The sequence below is a fragment of the Elephas maximus genome, chromosome 7 (assembly GCF_024166365.1).
Source record: "Elephas maximus indicus isolate mEleMax1 chromosome 7, mEleMax1 primary haplotype, whole genome shotgun sequence".
NCBI lineage: Eukaryota > Metazoa > Chordata > Mammalia > Proboscidea > Elephantidae > Elephas > Elephas maximus.
In genome coordinates this window covers 60,299,444-60,318,695 of record NC_064825.1, presented here as the reverse complement: position 1 = coordinate 60,318,695, position 19,252 = coordinate 60,299,444, and the positions used below count along the sequence as shown (strand labels likewise).

At 50.5% G+C, this 19,252-nt stretch overlaps 1 protein-coding gene across 1 annotated transcript in view; it reads left to right on the top strand.

Moving 5' to 3' along the window:
* The first annotated feature begins 1,517 nt into the window (after nucleotides 1–1,517).
* DCHS1 (dachsous cadherin-related 1) overlaps nucleotides 1,518–19,252 on the top strand; it is a 35,011-nt gene continuing 17,276 nt past the window's right edge. Inside the window, exons 1-2 of the mRNA XM_049890224.1 lie at nucleotides 1,518–1,764; nucleotides 14,991–16,907. Coding sequence (XP_049746181.1) covers nucleotides 15,111–16,907 — 1,797 coding nt within the window. The 5' untranslated portion in view covers nucleotides 1,518–1,764; nucleotides 14,991–15,110. The remainder of the gene's footprint in view (nucleotides 1,765–14,990; nucleotides 16,908–19,252) is intronic.

The following is a 19,252-nucleotide window of genomic DNA, read 5'->3' as shown; positions in this document are numbered from 1 at the left end:
TGATTTTGGAAAAACAGAAAAACAAAAACCTCACCCTATATTCAAGCTTATACGATATTTGCAGATGACTCCCAAATATTTATGTCCATCCCAGACTGTTCCACTAAGCTGCAGGCCTACTTACCTAACAGGCGCTTCAAAGTCAGCATCCCCAACTCACAAGCCATCATCTTTCTACTAACCCCCTGCAACCTACTCCTGCTCCTTTTGTCTAGTGCAGTGAAATGTCACCACCATCCACCCGGCAGCCCAAGCCAGAAATCTGGATGTCATCGAGGACTCCAGCCTCTCCCTCACTCCTCTTTTTCAAAATCACACTCCCTTCTGCTTTAACTGAAACTTTGTTCTCTCTCCCCAGAAGTGTGTGATTTCTTTGTACCATTGGTACACGTTTCAAGTTCAGAATACCTCTTCTTCTCACAACCCCCTCAGTCACGAGGAAGGAGAAAAGGGGAGGGGTCAACATTCTTCTAGTTCCTTTAAGATGGATTACTCTCTACCTCTGTCCGATTTCACCTCTCCCCATTTTCTCTCCCTAGTTGGCCCCTCAGGCTCTTTTCCAACTCCCTGCCCAGCGAGCTTCTTTCTCGCTTTCCTTTTCTGGGGATTATATCCTAGGTTAGACCACTAACTCCAAATGTCTTCATTCTAATATCCTCCACTCTCTAGCTTCAAATTAGGGATGAAGGTAGACGCGAAGGAAAGAGGAGGCGATGAAAGAAGGAAACAGATAAAGAGCATGAGATAAAAAGAAGTTACTAGGGGAGATTAAGATGGAAGAAGGTGTTGGGGAAAGAGGAGGGTAGAGAAAAGGGGGTAAAAGAAGGGAATGGGGAAAAAGTGAGGAAAAGAAGCGGTGAGGAGATGGCGAGAAAGGGAGAAGGGGATGGGGGAGAAATGGGTGAAGAGATGAGAAGGGAATGAGGAGAAAAGGAAAGAAAACGGGGATAAGAGAAAGGTTGGGAAAGGAGATGGGAACGTTATGGAGAAGAGATGAGGAAAAAAGGATGGAGAGAAGAAAATGGGGAGAAGGGGGATGAGAAGAAAAGGCTTGGGAGGGGGTAAGATAAAAGAATGAAGAGAAGAGAAAGGAGATAAAGAGTTGGAGGGAGACTAGGACAATGAGGAAAAAGTGGGTGAGGAGAAGGGGACGACGGGGAAGCGGGGTGAGAAGAGGATGAGAAGGAGGTGAGCGGCAGGGAATGGAGAGAAGAGGAAGAGGAGAGAGGATGCAGAGGACGAGATGGGAGAAGGGGACGGGAGACGTGACCGTGAGAGGGAAGAGGAGAACCGGGACGCGGGGGACTGCCCGGCGCTGGGCCCGGATCCGGCGCCGGGAGCTGGGGCGGGGAAGTCGAGGGGCGGAAGGCTGGCGGGCGGCCGGTGGGGGGGCCGCGGCGCGCGGGTGGGGGCGGGGGCGGGGGCTCCGCGGGCGGAGGGGCGGGGGCTCGGGTTACCGCGCGGAGGGCGGGGGAGGGGAGGGGAGGGGGCGCGGGGCCGCAGCGGCGAATCTTGCATCCTCCGCGGGGCGGCTGTGGAGTAGGCGGCGCCCCGGCGGCGGCGGCGGCTGCGGCGGACGGACCGACCGACGGCCAAGGGCGCGCGGATCGACGGCCGGCTGCCCGGAGCAGAGCGCGGGGCTGGCTGACTGCGGCGGCGGACGATGCGCGGCCCCAGGCCCCGCGAGGGCGAGCGCTGCCCGGGGGGCTGACCGCTGCCGGACGGTGCCCCAGGACCGGGCGAGGGAGCCCGCGCCGCGCGGAGGTCAGTGTCCGCAGCCGCCCGGCCCGTCTGGCCGCTCCCGCCGGGCCGCCGCCTCCCCCGGGCGGCGGTGACGACGGCGGCGGCCGCGGTGGAGCCGGGGGCTTTGTTCTGAGCCCGACACAATGGGGGAGGGGGGGCCTGGGCCTGCGGGACGAGGGCGAGCGTGAACGTGAGCGTGGGGGCAGGGCCTGGGTGTCTTTGTGTGCGTGTGTCACCGAGTCGGGGTGTGTGGCGGCGTCAGAGTGTGCCGGGGTCTGAGGCGTGGGGTGCGGACAGGGTTGTGTGCGCTACTCTGAGTATGAGTGCATCCTGTGAGTGTGAATAGTGCGTGCCCCCGGGAGGTTTTCTGTGTGTCTGTCAGCCTGTGTGTGTATGTGCTTGTCACTCCGAGTGTGTGTGGGTCCGAATGAGTGTGTGTTGTGGTGAGAGAGGCTCTGAGTGTGTGTGTGTGTGTGTGTGTGTTGCCTGTTTCTGTGGGAGCCGTGCGTCAGAATGTGGAGGATGGGTGTGTGACAGAGACAAACTGAGACAGAGACAAAGAAACTGAAGGGGCAGATGTAAAGAGAAGCAGAAGAGAGAAAAAGTGGAGGTGGGTCATCCAGACTGGTGTTCTGAGTACAAGCTGGTGCTGGAGCAAGTGGGAGTTTGTGTCCAAAATGCCTAGATCAGAATCCCATGCAGGGGACAGAGGGAGGTCACCAGCAGGCCTGGGTCCCACGTGGAGGGAGTGGGGAAAGGGAGATCTAGAAGCACAATGAACTCAGTGTGGTGGGCTGGGCTCACAGCCACAAGGTCATAGGCCAGAAAAATATTGTGGCTTATATCAACTCCTCGAATACGCACAGGGGACACAGTCATAGCCCTACTCAAACCACAGGGGACACAGTCCAGGCAACACATATCCACAGGAGATACCCTGACAGCCATCTTACACCCCTCTGAAAGCACTGTCAGAGCCAACACTCCCACCCCATAGACGCTGTTGAGCCAACACACACCTACCGAAGATGCTCTCTTGACAACACACACCCACAGCAGAAACACTGCAGACAACACATTCCAAGAGGATCATTGTCACAGCCAGTCATACCGTGGGAGACACTGTTACTGCCAACACCACTCCAAGGACACTGTCACCAGTAACACACACCCTCAAAAGATGCTGTATCAGCTGGGACATACACAGGATCATTGTCACAGCCAATACTTCTCATGAGACACTATCACAGCAATACCCATCCATTGGAAAACTGTCACAGCCAACGCATCATATAGGTTATACTTCACCAGAGTTGCCTCTCTATAACAGGTGTTCCAGAGACCTGACATTAACAGGAGGCAGCGTCACAGTTGTCCTCACTGCACACTTAGTCACTTGTACAGCCCATAGGAGACACAATTCATAGCTGACACATGTACTCCACAGGGAGGTCTGTCCCAATCAATACCCCATTGCCTTGTGATGTTCACACCATCCTGGCTATGCCACCCATTACTCCTTCTCATCCATAGATATTCCAGGCCCACCCTCTTGTTCCCTGAAAACTCTGGGACCTGGTTAGTCTTCCTCTCACCCTATGTCCTCCCATGGCTCTAAGCGTCCCTCCAGGGCCCCAGTTTCACAGTTTCTTGACCTCCTTAGCTCCTGTTACTTTCTTCTCCCCTCCCAGAACCACTCAGTAGGCTGTTCCATCTCTAAAATGCTAAACTCCTGCTTTCCATTCTCCACCCACAGCCTCCTATGTCCTTCCAACTCCCATTACACTGTCTTCAGCCTCGTAATGACCTCTTGCCCCTTGACCTCTCTGCTTCTAATCTGCTCCTTCTTGGCTTTGTGCTCTTGTCCTTTCAGCCACTCCTTGGCCACTCTTTGCTCCATTGTTCTTGAGTCTACCTGTCCCACAAAGTCTCAACCCAATCTTAGTAGATTAGATAGGCAAATAAAATAAACAGATGATTAGTATACAGTGGAATTCATGCATCTCTCCCAGATGTTCCTTTTCAATCTGTTTTGAGACCTCCTTTGCATGACCCCTTAAATGTTACTGTTGCTTAGGGTTCTAGGTTGGGCCTTTTTATTGTCTCATCTTTATATACCCCCTAGGTGATCCATCTCATTCATATCCAGTGCTGATGACTCCCAAGTATCTATCTCTCTTCTGGACCTCTATTCTTAGCTCCAGACCTGCATATCTGCTGCCTACTTGACCTTATTGTATAGCTCACAAGCATCTTAACATATCCAGAACTGAACTCATCATTCCTTCCTCCCCGAGATCACCACGCACTCAGTTGGCAAGGTAGAAACCCAGAGACTAACTGTAACCACTCCCTTCTCTGCATCTCCCATAATCCAGAAAGTCATTGGAACCTGTTGATTCTACCTCCTAGCTCTTGCTGTACCTTCCCCTTTTCTCCATCACTTCTGCTGTTGCCCTTACCTCACCATCTTTTCACATAAATTACTGTAAGAGCCTCCTAGCTTGTCTTCCTGCTTCTACTTTTCCCTCTTCCAATCTGTTCTTCTCATTGCAGCAAGAAGGGTCTTCCACAAGCGCAAATCCAGCCATGTCACTCCCTGCTCATCATTCTTCAGTATCTTCCCATTGTCCTTGGACAAAATCTCTACCTCTTAACGAAGCTCATGAGACCTTTCATGATCTGACTCCCTGCAGCCTCTCCAGCCTCATCACTTGTCCCATTGCCCTAGCCTCTTCACAGTTTGAGTTCCAGCCGTGCTGAATTCTGTGTAGTTCCCCCAAAGACACTGTGCTCTTCTATGCCTCTGGCCCTTTGCACATACTGCTTTCTCTGCCTAACAGGCCCTTCGCTGCCTCTTGTTCTGGCTGACCAATTCCTATCCTTGAGCTCTAGGCATACATACTGCTTTTCCTGATGCCACCAGGCAGGCTGGGCACCTCTTATCTCACTGTTGTCATTGCCTCTTCCCTATTCTATCCACTGGCCAGGCTGCCAGGGCCCCACACAAGGGTTTGTAAATGACTCACAGGGCACCTCACAGCACACTCCTCACCCTCATTCACTCTTCAGAAGATTGACACCTGGTCTGAGCTACCTATGCAACTGAGAAATTTTCCCTCATACTCAAGTACCCCACTGGAGACATTTCCATCTCCTCCCCCATAACTTGTCCTTCCTCATTCCATGCTGTCTTCTCCCCTCTCACTTTCATCTGGCCTTCTCTTTTCCTAGATCCCTTTCTGTACTTTATTTCTTTTTCATTCGTTTAGCAAATATTCAGAGAGCACCAACAATTTGCAGACCCAAGTCCAGCAGGCAGGTGTCTCTTGGGGCTCTTGGAAGGAGCGGAATGGAAGATGACAAAGCTGTGACTTCCTGCCAGACCACCAGGTGCTACCGTGCCTAGCCATCCACCAGATCCCTCAGGCCCTAGGCTGCTCCTTCCTTTAAAGCGCCCCTCATATACACTCACTGTGGTCCCTCTAACTCCTGTGCCCCCTCCTATATCTTCTTCTGTCTGTCAGTGGTAACATAGGCCAGACCGGACTCTCTCCTTCCTGATGCCCTGGTATCTGTAAGCAAAAGCCTCTACTGGGCATTCATGCTCATTGATCCTATTTTCTTCAAGGCTTCCCACTGCCTACACCTCTCTTCGTTGTCCATGTTCTCTGGGTGACCCCTTGATACCAGAGCATTCTGAACCACTGCCATTGGGAGCAGCTTCTCAGTTCCCTGTGTCTACTGGTGAGAAGGTACCTCCTGTAGACAGTCTTCTGGGAACTCCCAAACCTGAGTCAGCATGCCCCTATCTGTTCACTTAGCACAGTGGAATGTCCCTGTTGTTTATGTTTCTCTCTGTAAGCTGCCTAATAGAATGAGCATGTTCTCTCTCAGAGCCTAGAACACACCTCCAGTATGGCTGGTGAGGGTGGAAGAAAGGAAGGAGAAAAAGGAAAGAAAGAAAGAGAGGATGGCCACATCTCAGACCTGCCAGCAACACCATTTACTACTTGGGTGAACTAAGCTTCTCTAAGTTCCTTTTTCTTAGAGTGAAAATGAGAGTGACGGTGTCTTCTTAAGAGACTTATTTTGAGGGTTCATAAAGAAAACAACTGTTAAGTGCTCAAGTATTAATTTAGTGGAGCACTGGCGGCACAGTGGTTAAGAGCTTAGCTACTAATCAAAAGGTCAGCAGTTCGAATCCACCAGCTGCTCTTTGGAAACCCTATGGGGCAGTTCTGCTCTGTCCTGTAGGGTGGCTCTGAGTCAGAATCAACTTGACGACAACGGGTTTGCTTTGGTTTTTTTAACTTAGTTAATTTTACTTCCCATACCTCAGTCCCTATGCTTTACTCTCCTGTCTCTCAACCTCCCGGCTTTTCCCAAACTTGTTCTTCCCTCCTAACATCTCTGGATTCCTTTCCTGCTAGCTTGGACCTTACTGGGCTACTCTGCAGCCCAGACCCCAATTGTCAAGGTCAGACTTTAAGACCAGGCCTTTGCTTCCTGTCACCACCTTCCCCCCTGCCCTCCAGCTCCCCCACCCTACCCTGGTCATCCCTGCCCAGTCTCCCTACCTGTAAACATCATGAAGGCAAAGATTACTGCAGTATCACTAGTGGTTAGTACAGTGTTTGGCACCTGATAGGTCCTCGAAAGATATGTGTTGAATAAATCTATCAATGAATCATTTCACATGCATGCCCTGGACTCCCATCCTTACCCTTCCCATTTGTTCTTTGTCTCCTGGGAGCCATGGTGCCCTTCCAAGCATCCTCCACCTCACTTCCCCTGTCTCACCACCTGTCCCCATGTCCTTTTTACTTTGCCTAGAATGGCGATTGCCTCATCACTGCTGTCTTCCTCCTCCAGCCCACTCTGTATGCACTGCTAGATTTACTCTCCTAAAGGAGAACTTTGATCGTTTTCCTTTCTCGTTCTGTTGCCTGGACAATTCTGTGGCCCTTTATGTGGGCATTCCTAGCCCGCCACCACAGAAACAATGTGGTATAGCAGAAAGCACTTGCTCTGCAGTCAGACAGACTGCATTCCAAGGGTCTTTCTGCTACCTTCTCTGAGCCTCAGTGTGCTCGTATGTACAGTGACCCTTCCCCAGGGTTATTGTATATGTCTGGCACACAGCAGTAGCGGCTAATGTTTACTGAACCGTCACTGTGTGAGCATTATTTCATTTAACCACCGTATGAGCCATGTAAAATAAAAAATAGGCAAGCTAATCTCCATATTACGGAAGAGGAAACTAAGGCTTAGGAAGATTAATCAACCTGCCCAGGGTTACACTGTAAGTGGCAGAGTCAGGAATTGAACTGAAGTCCGTCTGACAGCAGAGCCCATTTTCTTAACTACTGTTACGATAGCGCACGTATGCATACTTATAAAATGCCCACTGTGTGCCAGACAATTATAACTCTTGAATACAACATAGTAGGTAGGTGTTACAATTATCCCTACTTTATGAGTGATGAAATGGAAGCACTGAGAATTAAGTGGCTTTCCCAAGGTCACACAGCTACTAAGTGCGAAGCTGGAAATCAAATCCAGGTGGTTTGGCCTGGAGTCTGCACCCTAACCATTATGCTGTCCTGCTTCACTATATGCTGTTGTTGTTAGCTGCCATCAAGTCATCCTCTGACTCGTGATGACCCCATGATTAGACCGTTGTGATCCATAGGGTTTTATTAGCTGATTTTTCAGAAGGAGATTGCCAGGCCTTTCTTCCTAGTCTATCTTAGTTTGGAAGCTGCACTGAAACCTGTTCAGCATCATAGCAACACACAAGCTTCCACTGACAGTGGCTGTGCTTGAGGTACATTGACCGGGAATCAAATCCCAGTCTTCTACATGGGAGGTGAGAATTCAGCCACTGAACAACTACTACATGTTGTTGTTGTGTAACACTGAGTCAATTCCTACTCATAGGGACCATAAATGACAGTGTGGAACTGCCCTATAGGGTTTTCTAGGCTGTAGTCTTTACGGGGCATATCATCAAGTCTTTCCTCCCACAGAGGTACTGACGGGTTTGAACCGCTGACCTTTCATTTAGCAGCCGAGTGCTTAATCATTGTGCCACCAGAGCCCCTTTACCACTATGTAACCAAAACACATTGCCATCAAGTTGGGTCCAGCTCATAGCAACACTATAGGACAGAGTGGAAATGCTGCATAGGGTTTCCAAGGAGCGGCTGGTGGATTCGGACTGTCAACCTTTTTGGTTAGTAGCCGAGTTCTTAACTACTGTGCCACCAGGGCTCCTCACCATGACATATTGCCTCTGTATTCTAGGGGTACAATAACTATGTATTTATGAATGAATCTGCACTGATACCTGGTCTATGACTAGCTGTTAGTTCATCCTCTCTTGTTTCCCACTGCAGGATGCTTGTCCCTTATGATTCTCCTAAAACTGTTCTCCCCAAGGTCACTAGTGACATTACTGCCAAATTCAGTGACCACTTCACAGCGCCCATTTTCCTTGAACTCTTGGCAGCATTAGATCACTCCCTCCTTCTAGAAATATTTACTCCCTTAACACCTGTGATACTACCTCCTGTTTCTCCTGCAGGAAAATGGAGGTCTCCTTTGCCTGCCCCTTAAAAGTGATTGTTCCCCAGGGTTCTGTCCTAGACTCTTCTCACTCTACACATCCTCTTTGGTGAGTGTCCACTCTCATGGCTTTTGTTATCCCTTAACTGGTACAAATCCACATCACCAGGCCAGACTGCTCTTCTAAGCTGCAAATCCAAGTGTACTTGAGACATCTCCACATGGGGATCTCTACAGACACCCAAAACACTGCTTCTCCTCTGCCATATTCAATGGAGCCACTTTGGTAATCAGGCCAGAACTCTGGGAGTCAGTCTAGAGTCTTCTCATTACCTCACCCTTCCTGTAGAATCAGTGACCAAGTTTTGTCAACTTCATTTTCTCACAGTATTCATACCTGTGTCCTCTGAGCCCCACTGCTACTAACCTGGACTGTTACAGACACCACATACCTGGTCGTTCTCCTCCCAGGGGTTCTCTCCCTTCTTCAGTCCTCCATTCTGCTAGGACTCTTCCACCTCAGCTTTCCTGTAATTTCTTCCTCTCTCCATCATTCCCTTCCCCCTAAGTCTCAGGCAATATGGAGTACACAGGCCCGGGGTCGCCTCAGGGCTGTGTTACCTCAGGAAAGTTGTTTCACTCAGCCTGAATTTCCTCATTTTAAAACGGAAGCTTACAGGGTTGTTAGGATGATTAAATGCGATATTGTCTGTGAATTGCCTGGCACAGGGCCTGGCATACTGTTTAAGACCTCAGAAAATAGACTTTGTCTCCCTCTTCTGCTCACATTGTCCCAGCCTCTCCCCAGGGTGACTCCTGGGAACCAGTCCTAGGGAGGGACAGAGCCAGGCCCAGGCACTGCCCTGGCCACTGTCCTGTGGAGTTGCTCCAGGGATATGCCAGGAAATTAGTTTGTCAGCCTTCTCTTCCTCCTTCCTCCCTTCCTCACTCCTTCTCTTCTCTCCCCATGCTGTTCCTCCAGCTCTGGCTCCCACCTCTGTCCCCCCTCCAACCACCACCTCTGGGGTCTGGCTGTTCCTGTCTCCATTTTACCTCCCCCTTCTGTTTTTTTTTTTTTTTTCTGTTAGCTCCACTCTTTCCTCTGCTATACATGTTCACTCTCCCTCAGTCTTGCTCTCTGTCACCCCCACCAAAACTTTCCTGTCTCTTCCTCTTTCCCTTTTGCTTGGCCCTGTATCCCAACCTCCTTTTGCTCACTAAGGCTGCCCTCTTCTTCCTCCACTTTTACTCCCATCTACTTTTGCAGCCCCCCTCCTCACTCCTGTTGTCTTTCTGGTCCCTGGGACAGGAAGTTGAGGGAGGAGGCCTTGGCGGTGCCAGCTCCCCCAGCCTGTTTCCCCTTCTCTACCTCAGCCACTCCCCTACTTCTTCCTGAAGGACTCCTTTCCCTTGTGGTCCCCCTGCTTTCCCCCAACCCACCTCTCTTCTCTCTTCTGTGTTCCCCCTTGCTCCCGGATCCTAAAGACACACAGGCTGGAGGGGAGGGAGCTCTGCTAGTTAGGAAGGGGGACTGACATCATATTTCAGGCCCCAATGAACAGTTTCGCCCCTCCCCCTCCTAATGAGAACCAGCTGTGGTTCCAGAGGCCCAGATGTGGGGATAGAGGGGGAGAACAGGATGGAGTCAGAGGACAGAGTAACAGGACCGGGGATAGAGTGGGGGCATGTAGCAAGGCAGACCAGGTGGGAGAAGAGATGTGACAGACCTAGGGAACAAAAGATGACCAATCTGGGCAGGAGACAGGACAGGCTGGGGAGAGAGACGAGATGGGTGGGGGCAAGACAGATCTTCGAGAAAGGGATGGGACAGACCTGGAGAAGGAAAGAGACAGAACGGGAAGGAGGGGCAAGTCTTGGGGAAGAGGCAGTGAGTGGACAGATGGGGGAGATGGAGCTGAGGAGAGAGATGGTGAGAGGATGAGACAGTCTCGGGAGAGAGTCTGGAGTTTGAGTTTGGAACTGGAAGCCTAGAGCAGGAAATGATGAGGCACAGTCCAGACAGAGGCCCAAGGGACCTCGAGGTCACAGCTGCGGCCGCAGAGCTGACCAGGAGTGCCCCGGCAGCATGTGTGAGAGCATGCCTGCATGTGGGTGGGTCTCTGAGTGTGTGTGAGTGTGCCAGCCTGTGTGAGTCTGCGCATATATGAAAGTGGGCCTGTCTCTGCACCTGAGGGTGCATGAGTGTGTATGTGTATGGGGATGGGTAGTCTCTGGGTACGAATGTGCCTGTCCATGTGAGGTCCAAGAGTGTGTGTCTTTCTGTGTATATGTGTCTCAGTGTGTGCAAAAGCATGCCTGTGTGTGTGTCTGTATGTCTGCATACAGGAGAGGCAGGTTCCATGTGAACGAATATGCCCAATTATATGTGTGCACGTGAAAACATGCTTCTGTGTGTATGTGAGAAGGGGTATCTAGATGTGTGCCTGGCAGTGTATATGTTAAAATAAGCCTTTCTGTGTGTTTATGAGTGTGTGGTGTGTCTGTCTGCATGTGAGTCTGAGTGCATGAGAATACATCTGTGTGAGTCTGTGGGTCTGTGTGTCATTGTGTTTCTGGCTGTGTGAGAGAGTATGCCTGGCCATGTATGGGTCTGTGACTTTGTGAGTGTGCACATTTGTGTGTCCATTGTGAGTGTGTTTTGATCCGGGACCCGGTGGTGAGGAGTGCATGGGATCTACACAGGTCGGGAGAAGGAATCACTTTCCCACAGGGCATCCATCTGGGCCTGAGGGATCTCCTGTTGAAGGCTGACCGTTCACCTGGGCTTTTATCTTATACCATTCATACATCTTTTATTTAAGAAAATCTGTTAATCATGCCATGCTGTGAGCTAAACACACAATGGTGAAAAAGATAGAATCCTAGCCCTCAAACAGCGAATTGTCTGGGAGGGGAGATAGATAATTATAATATAGATTGTTGTAAGTACACAGACCTCAGTGTCCATTATCTTCCCTCCCCTCAAACCATAACTGCTCCCTCTCCACTGACTGATTAAATGAATAGGATCAACTCTGACACTTGATTCCTAACCCAGTCTCTAGACCCAGATCTCTGACCTGGGCCCCTTGGGCCATCCCAGAAACTCAGCCTCTTCTCTCTTTGAGTCAGGCCTGTGTTCACCCTAACCTCTCTGCTCTGAAATCCTCTGACCTGTGATGCCATCCAGTAGCTCAATGGGCCCCTCTGACTTGAGCCCCAGGGAGGTGGGTCTTGGTGTACACTCAGAGCCCCAGAACTCTGAAGCTGGGATGAGGGGACACAGGGGACCCATCAGGGAACAGTTAAGAGAGCATCTACCAAATGCCCAACTCTAGGCTCCGCACTTATATTACTTCTAGGTCTCATAAAATTGCATAGGATAGGTATTACCACAGCCGCTTTACAGATTGGAAAAATAAGGCTCAGTCTGAGACTCAAGCCCAGCTCAAACTCTAAAGCCCCAGCTCTTTTTATTGCCCCATGCAGATGGGAGAAATGGAGGTTGGAAGTGTAAATGTGGGTGGGGGTCAGATAGCCACCTCTCTTAGAAGAACAAGAAGTCCTAGAGCAGAGACAAATCCATAAAGACCCAGAAGACACACTTCGGTAGCCACTGGACTGACCATGGTGCATAGGTTCATGTGTATTTGTATGAGTTGGCATGTCCGTGGCCATTTCCCCCCCCCCCCCCGAATGTGTGGTGGTGTGAAATTACAAAACTCTGTGACTCTGTCACATTCATTCAGCACTGATATCAGCTCGCAGTACACCTCTACTAAATGCTGGCACATGAGTGACTAATCAAGACCCATCGCTGCCCTCAGGGAGCCTCTAGTCCAGTGTGGAGGACAGACACATGAACAAATTAGGGCCGCTGTGCAGTTTACTGTCAGTGTGTACCAGAAGCAGAGGGAGCCCAGTAGAGGGTATAATGAGCTCTGCTTTGGGGGCGGGGGGTTGCTGTCAGAGAAGATTCCACAGAAGATAGGACATTTAAACCGGGTCTTTAGGTAGGTTTGAATAGGAGATGGTCACATGGAGAAGACTTTTTAGAGGATGTTTGAGAATGAGAGAATAACACATGCTAGGCAAGGGGTGGGGAAAGGGCGTGGTAATAAATTTAGTGTCGCGGAAAGCAAGGTGTGATGGGGAAAGGTAGAGGCAGGGACTTGAGAGGTTGGGAGGACTCAGATCAGGAAGACACATTAAGAGGCTGGACTTGTATCTTGTGAGTCAGAAGTTCTATACCTAGTGTCCATGAAGCCCTTGAAATTGCAGACACAAGTTCGTGTGTATGTGCAGCTGTATTTTTTCTGCAGAGGGTCAGCAGTTTTAATCAGTTTCTCAAAAAACAAAAAAAAAAAAAGTTAAGACCTGCTGTTTGTAAAGGGGAGCCAGTGGAAGCCTTGAATCGGGAGTCGTTTGGTCAGATGTGTGGGTATCTCTAATTCAGAGGAGATGGCTCAGAGGGGCCAAGCCAGGAGGCAGGGGAGCTGTTGCAGGAATTAAAGGAAGAGTTGACGTTGCTTGAACTGGGGCAGCAGCAGTGTGGATAGAGAAAAAGGGAACACTTGAGACATGTCTAGTCTAAATTGTCAGGTTTTGATAACTAATGAAATCAGGACTGAAGAAAAGCAAGGAATCAAAGAGAGTCTCTGGATTTCTAGCTTGGACACCTGGGTGAATGGTGGTACTGTTCACAGGAAAAGGACTGGAGGAGGAAAAGCTGTTTGAGGTGAAGGTTGGGGAAACGTTGTGAGGGAAGTCTAGTTCATGGCTGGACAAAGGTCTCTAGATCTCCCGGGTGGGTCTGGAAATGGAGACTGGAAACCATCAGCAAATAGTACATGAAAACACAATCAATACATTTGAGTTGAAGGCATGGGAGTGGGTAAGATCATCCTGGCAGAGCGTGGAGAGTGGGAAAAGAAGCAGTCTTGGACTGAGCCCTGAAGAACACTAGTTTTTAAGGGACGGACAGAGGAAGAAGAACTTCTGAAGGAGACTGAGGAGTGGAAAGAGAAGTAGAATGGAAGCAAGAGGTGGAGTGTCACAGTATAAACCAGGAGGAGTGAATGGTCAGTGATTCAGTTTTCCAGAATGATCCAGTAAGAAGAGGACAAAGTGTCCATTGGATGTAGCAGTATGGAGATGATTGGAGCCTTAGTGAGAGGAAGCCTCACTGTGTGGGGGGAGGAGGGCATGAGAAAAGAGAAAATGGGGGAAATGAACCAAACTTTAAGAGAGAGTAGGAGCTTCCCCTTATTCCCTTCCCTCCTGTAATAACCTCTCTTCTTTAGCCTCTGCTCCCACCTCACCACTGGTTCTGCTCTTAGTAGCTAAAGGCCTTTTTGGAGTTTTAGGGCTCATCCTTCCTGAACTTCAGCAGCACTTGAAAACTTTGCTCCCTTTCGATTCAGAAGCATCACCCCCCTCTGGTTTTCTTTCTGTCCCCTCTGCCAAGTTAATGCAGTTTTGTCCAGAAACCTGCCCATCATCCTTCACTTCTCCCACTCCCTCGCCCCCTGCCTCTAAGAAGGCATCAAGCCCTGCTAATTCTACTTTCTAAACCACCTGCAAATCTATTCCCTTCTTTCCATTTTCATTGCGATCACTCATCCAAGTCACCTACAAAGCCAAGTCATCGCCTGGACTCCACAAGTGCCTCCTAACTGAGCTGTATGCATGCCCTTTGATTTCCAAAGGGCAGCTGTAGCGATCTTCATAAAATGTAAACTGTGTCACGTTATTCCTTGCTTAAAATGCTTTAGTGGCTTCCACGTGCCCTTGGGATAAAGTAAAAGTCCTCAATATGGCTCATGAAGCCCTACCTCATTTTATACCCTCTGCTGCCAGCTCTCTGTCCCTCACATGTATTTGCTCCCATACCCATACTCAAATGCTCTCAGCCCTTTCTTGACTCTGGGCTTTAACCCTTTCCACATTCTGTTCATTCCTCTGGAATGTTCTTATCTCCTTCCTGTGTCCCCCCTGCTCTGCCCATCATTGCCTAGCTGACACCTACTCATTATTAGATCCCCATTTGAATGTCACCTTCTCAGAGAAGCTTTCCCTGACTCCCTGGCTGGTTAAGCCCTTCTTACATGCCCTCAAAACTCCCTGTGTTTCTCTTTCACAACCCTTATCACACTTGTAATTACTTGTTCAGTTCCTGCACTATAAGCCCCATGAAGGCAGGGACTGTTTCTTTTGTTCACTGTCACATCCTCCGTGCCTCCACATAGTAGGTGCTCAGTCTTTTGTTGAATGGAGAGGAAAGTGTATATATAATACCCCTTCCAGCCTCAGTAACTGGGGTGGGTATTAGTCCTGGATGAAAAGACACATGAGAAAGAATTAACCATATTTTAAGTCAAGGATGGAAGGAATTGAGGTTGAGGACATTCAGACCTGAAAAACAGAAAGCAAAATAATCTGCTGAAAGAGAGGGAGGTCAGGGTGGGATAGGAACCTGCCAGGGGGAAGACCAGAGCAGGCTCTGAGGAGCCTGGAGGGGCAGTTGCCTGGGCTTGGGGTGGTGTGAGGCAGCACGAGGGCCCTGCTGAGGGGCTGAGTGTGTCTGAGTCTTGGCGTGGCCTAGATTCCAGTCTCCCTGGACTCTTGACCCCTTTCCCTCCCATGTCATGACCTTTCCCCTTCTGCATTTCTCCCAGGTCAGGGAGCCTGAGCCGGAGCCAGGCCCACGTTGGACCTGATCAGGAGCCTGAGATTGAGCTGGGCCCAGAGCCTAGCCTGGAGCTGGAGCCCTAGCCACAGCTGGAACTGCCCCTGTCATGCAGAAGAAGTCGGGCATTGCCCCTTCTTGCACTGGCATGCAGAGCCCTCAGCCCCTCCCCCTGCTACCATTGTGGCTGCTACTGCTGTTGCTGCTGGGAGCCGGGGTGCCAGGTACCTGGGGTCAGGCTGGGAGCCTGGACCTACAAATTGATGAGGAGCAGCCAGCAGGTACCCTGATCGGGGACATCAGTGCAGGACTGCCGGCAGGCACGGCAGCACCTCCCATGTACTTCATCTCAGCCCAGGAGGGCAGCGGTGTGGGCACAGACCTGGCCATCGACGAACACAGTGGGGTTGTCCGTACAGCCCGTATTTTGGACCGTGAGCGGCGGGACCGCTACCGCTTCACTGCAGTCACTCCTGACGGTGCCACTGTGGAAGTTACAGTGCGGGTGGTTGACATCAATGACCATGCTCCCGCCTTCCCGCAGGCTCGGGCTGCCCTGCAGGTCCCTGAGCATACAGCTCTTGGCACCCGCTACCCACTGGAGCCTGCTCGTGACGCGGATGCTGGCCACCTAGGAACCCAAGGCTATGCGTTATCTGGTGATGGAGCTGGAGAGACCTTCAGGCTGGAGACACGCCCTGGTCCAGATGGGGCTCCAGTGCCTGAGCTGGTAGTTGCTGGGGACCTGGACAGAGAGAACCGCTCACACTACATGCTGCAGCTAGAGGCTTATGATGGAGGTTCACCCCCACGGAGGGCCCAGGCCCTGCTAGACGTGACATTACTGGATATCAATGACCATGCCCCGGCTTTCAACCAGAGCCGCTACCATGCTGTGGTGTCTGAGAGCCTGGCCCCCGGCAGCCCTGTCCTGCAGGTGTTTGCATCTGATGCTGATGCCGGTGACAATGGGGCTGTGACTTATGAGATTAACCGGAGGCAGAGCGAAGGTGACGGACCCTTCTCTATCGATGCAAACACAGGGCTGCTGCGATTGGAGCGGCCACTGGACTTTGAGCAACGGCGGGTCCATGAACTGGTGGTGCAGGCGCGAGACGGAGGGGCTCACCCAGAGCTGGGCTCAGCCTTTGTGACTGTGAACGTGCGAGATGCCAATGACAATCAGCCCTCCATGACTGTCATCTTCCTGAGTGCAGACGGTTCCCCGCGTGTTTCTGAGGCTGCCCCACCTGGCCAGCTTGTTGCTCGCATCTCTGTGTCAGACCCAGATGACGGTGACTTTGCCCACGTCAATGTTTCCCTGGAAGGTGGTGAGGGTCACTTTGCCCTGAGCACCCAAGACAGTGTCATCTACCTGGTATGTGTGGCTCGGCAGCTTGACCGGGAGGAACGAGATGCCTATAACTTACGGGTTACTGCCACAGACTCAGGTTCCCCCCCACTGCGGGCTGAGGCGGCTTTTGTGCTGCACATCACCGATGTCAATGACAATGCACCTGCCTTTGACCGCCAGCTCTTCCGACCTGAGCCCCTGCCTGAGGTTGCGCTGCCTGGCAGCTTTGTGGTACGGGTGATGGCTCGGGATCCTGACCAGGGCACCAATGGACAGGTCACCTATAGCCTGGCCCCTGGTGCTCACACCCACTGGTTCTCCATCGACCCCACCTCAGGCATCATCAGCACGGCAGCCTTGCTGGACTATGAGCTGGAACCTCAGCCACAGCTAATCGTGGTGGCCACAGATGGGGGCCTGCCCCCTCTAGCCTCCTCTGCCACAGTTAGTGTGGCCCTGCAAGATGTGAATGACAATGAGCCCCAGTTCCAGAGGACTTTCTACAATGCCTCACTGCCTGAAGGTACCCAGCCTGGAACCTGCTTCCTGCAGGTGGGTAGGCCTCATACACAGCAGGATGCTAGTGAGGGTGGGGAGAATCAGAGGGTCACAGGGGACCCCAGCACAGGAACCAAGTCTTATAGGTGCATCTGTTGATGGTGACTTATGCCAGAGGATTCAGTCCCATCCTTTGAGCTCCAAAGTCTGTGCAGAGGGGAGAGGGTTAATGAAGAATGTGAGGATGTGGCCTAAGATGAGAGGGCACAGTACAAGAGCTGGTCCAGATAATCCTGGCAGTTGAGGAAATTAAGATTGGATCTGGAGAAAAAGTTTCTTGTGGTATCAGGAAGTGAGAGACACTGGGGAGACTCTGTAAACTTTCCTGGGAACACAGAAAGGAAGTAGTCCTTGCTCCCAGGAAGGTCCCAGCCTAGACACGGAGATACACCAGCATAGTGCTGTAGCAGGTAGCATATGTGGTGCTGTGGAAGCCCAGAGGAGGCAGAGACTGAGCGGGAGGGGGCTGGGCCTTGAAGGACCAATGGAACTTTGCCAAGTGGATAATATGGATGTGTGTGGAGGGGGACCCCAGGCCTACAGAAAGAACTACAGAACACCATGATATGTCTGAGGGGACTGTATTATTCAGGTAGGCCTCAACTGTGCTGATAAGAAAGAATTGGGGGATATGAGACAAGATGGGTAGGTGGGGACCTGATCACAAGCCTTGACTTTGTCTTAAAAATCATAGGTAGTCAAAGAGGGGCCCTAGGCAAATCTGATACTTGCCTTTTGGAAAGATTGCTTGGGCTGCACTGCGAGGTATGGCTGCAGGAGAGGCTGGAGGCAGAAAGGCGTTTTAGGAGACTGGTGCTCGAGATCTTTTATCTTGTAAGTTTACCAGACCCACGAGCATCTCCTCAGGGGCTGTTGGCTGGCCTAGACTTCCAGGCCAGTGCCTGGGTCTGGCTGACCCCTTGTCTTCTGGCTATTCTCTGGGTATTTTCCTGCCTGCTGCTCCAGCTCCCACCACCCACTCTCCCATGTGTTTGCTCTTCTTCCTGGCCCAGGGCCAGTGGGCTATGGCTTCCAAACCTCATCCCTTCTTGCTGAGCCTGAAGCAAGAGGGCAACTCTCCAGGTGGTTTCCCGGAGTTTTTACTATTAGTGACCATAGGGAAGCAGGGGTAAAAATGACCACTGGGCGTTCATAACGGTTGTAAGAAGTCTTGGTACTTGACTACTTCAATATACATTTTATCGAGTGTCTGTTACGTGCCAGTCATTATATTAAGGACTCAGAACACAGCAGTGAATGAGTACTCCCCTACATCAGAGACTTTATAGTACGAGGAAAATTTCATTGCAATAGGAAAAGGTCCATGATAGGAATATATATGAGTACAGATAGGCAGCATGCATGTACTCCCACAGGAGCAGACTCTTGAACCGAGACTTGAAGGTTGAGCAGGAGCTTATGAGAGAACCAGAAAGGGGAGGGGTTCTAAGCAGAGGTGGCATGCACAGCGGGATGGGAGAGCCTGATTCATTTAAGGACCTACAAGTGGTTCAGTATCTCTGGAGTTTATGATACAAGGAGGGCGATGAGTCTATACAGGTAGGCCAGGTGGTGAGGAACCAAGACAAGACAAGGAGTTTGAATTTTTTTATAGGGCACATTGAAGTTTTATTTTGTTTTGTTTTAAATATTGTGTTTTCAGTGAAGGTTTAGACAAGTTTATGTTCCCATTCAACAATTTCTACACAAGTTGTTCAGCGACATTGGTTACATTCTTCACGATGCATGAACACTGTTATTTCAGTTCTGGTTGTTCCATTTCCATTAATCTGGTTTCCCTGCCCCTTTACATTGTCATCTTTGTTTTAAAATAATTGTTGATCATTTGGTCTCATACAGATGATTTTTTAGTGGAGCACAGTACTTATTGGTGATATTCATTATTTTTTGACCCAACTTGTTATTTAGCTATAAGGTGATCTCAGGGACATTGAAGATTTTTAGTAGAAGAGTAATATCAGATTTGTTTCTCAAAAGATGTTTTTGGTAGGCAGTAAAGAACAGTTGTTCTCTACTGGGGCGATTTTGCCCCCCAGAGGACATTTTTGATTGTCACAACTGGCAGGATGCTGCTGGCATCTAGTGGGTAGAGAGCAGAGATGCTGCTAAACATCCTAAAATGCACAGGAGAGCCCCTACACCAAAGAATTATCCAGTCCAAAATGTCAATAGGGCCAAGGTTAAAAAACCATGGTGTAGAGAATGGATTGGAGGGTCAAACTGTACAGGCAGGAAGACCTATGAGAAGGGAGTTATAGTCCAAAGGAGAGATAACACAGGATAGTGATAATGGTGATGGAGAGTAATAGACAAATAGG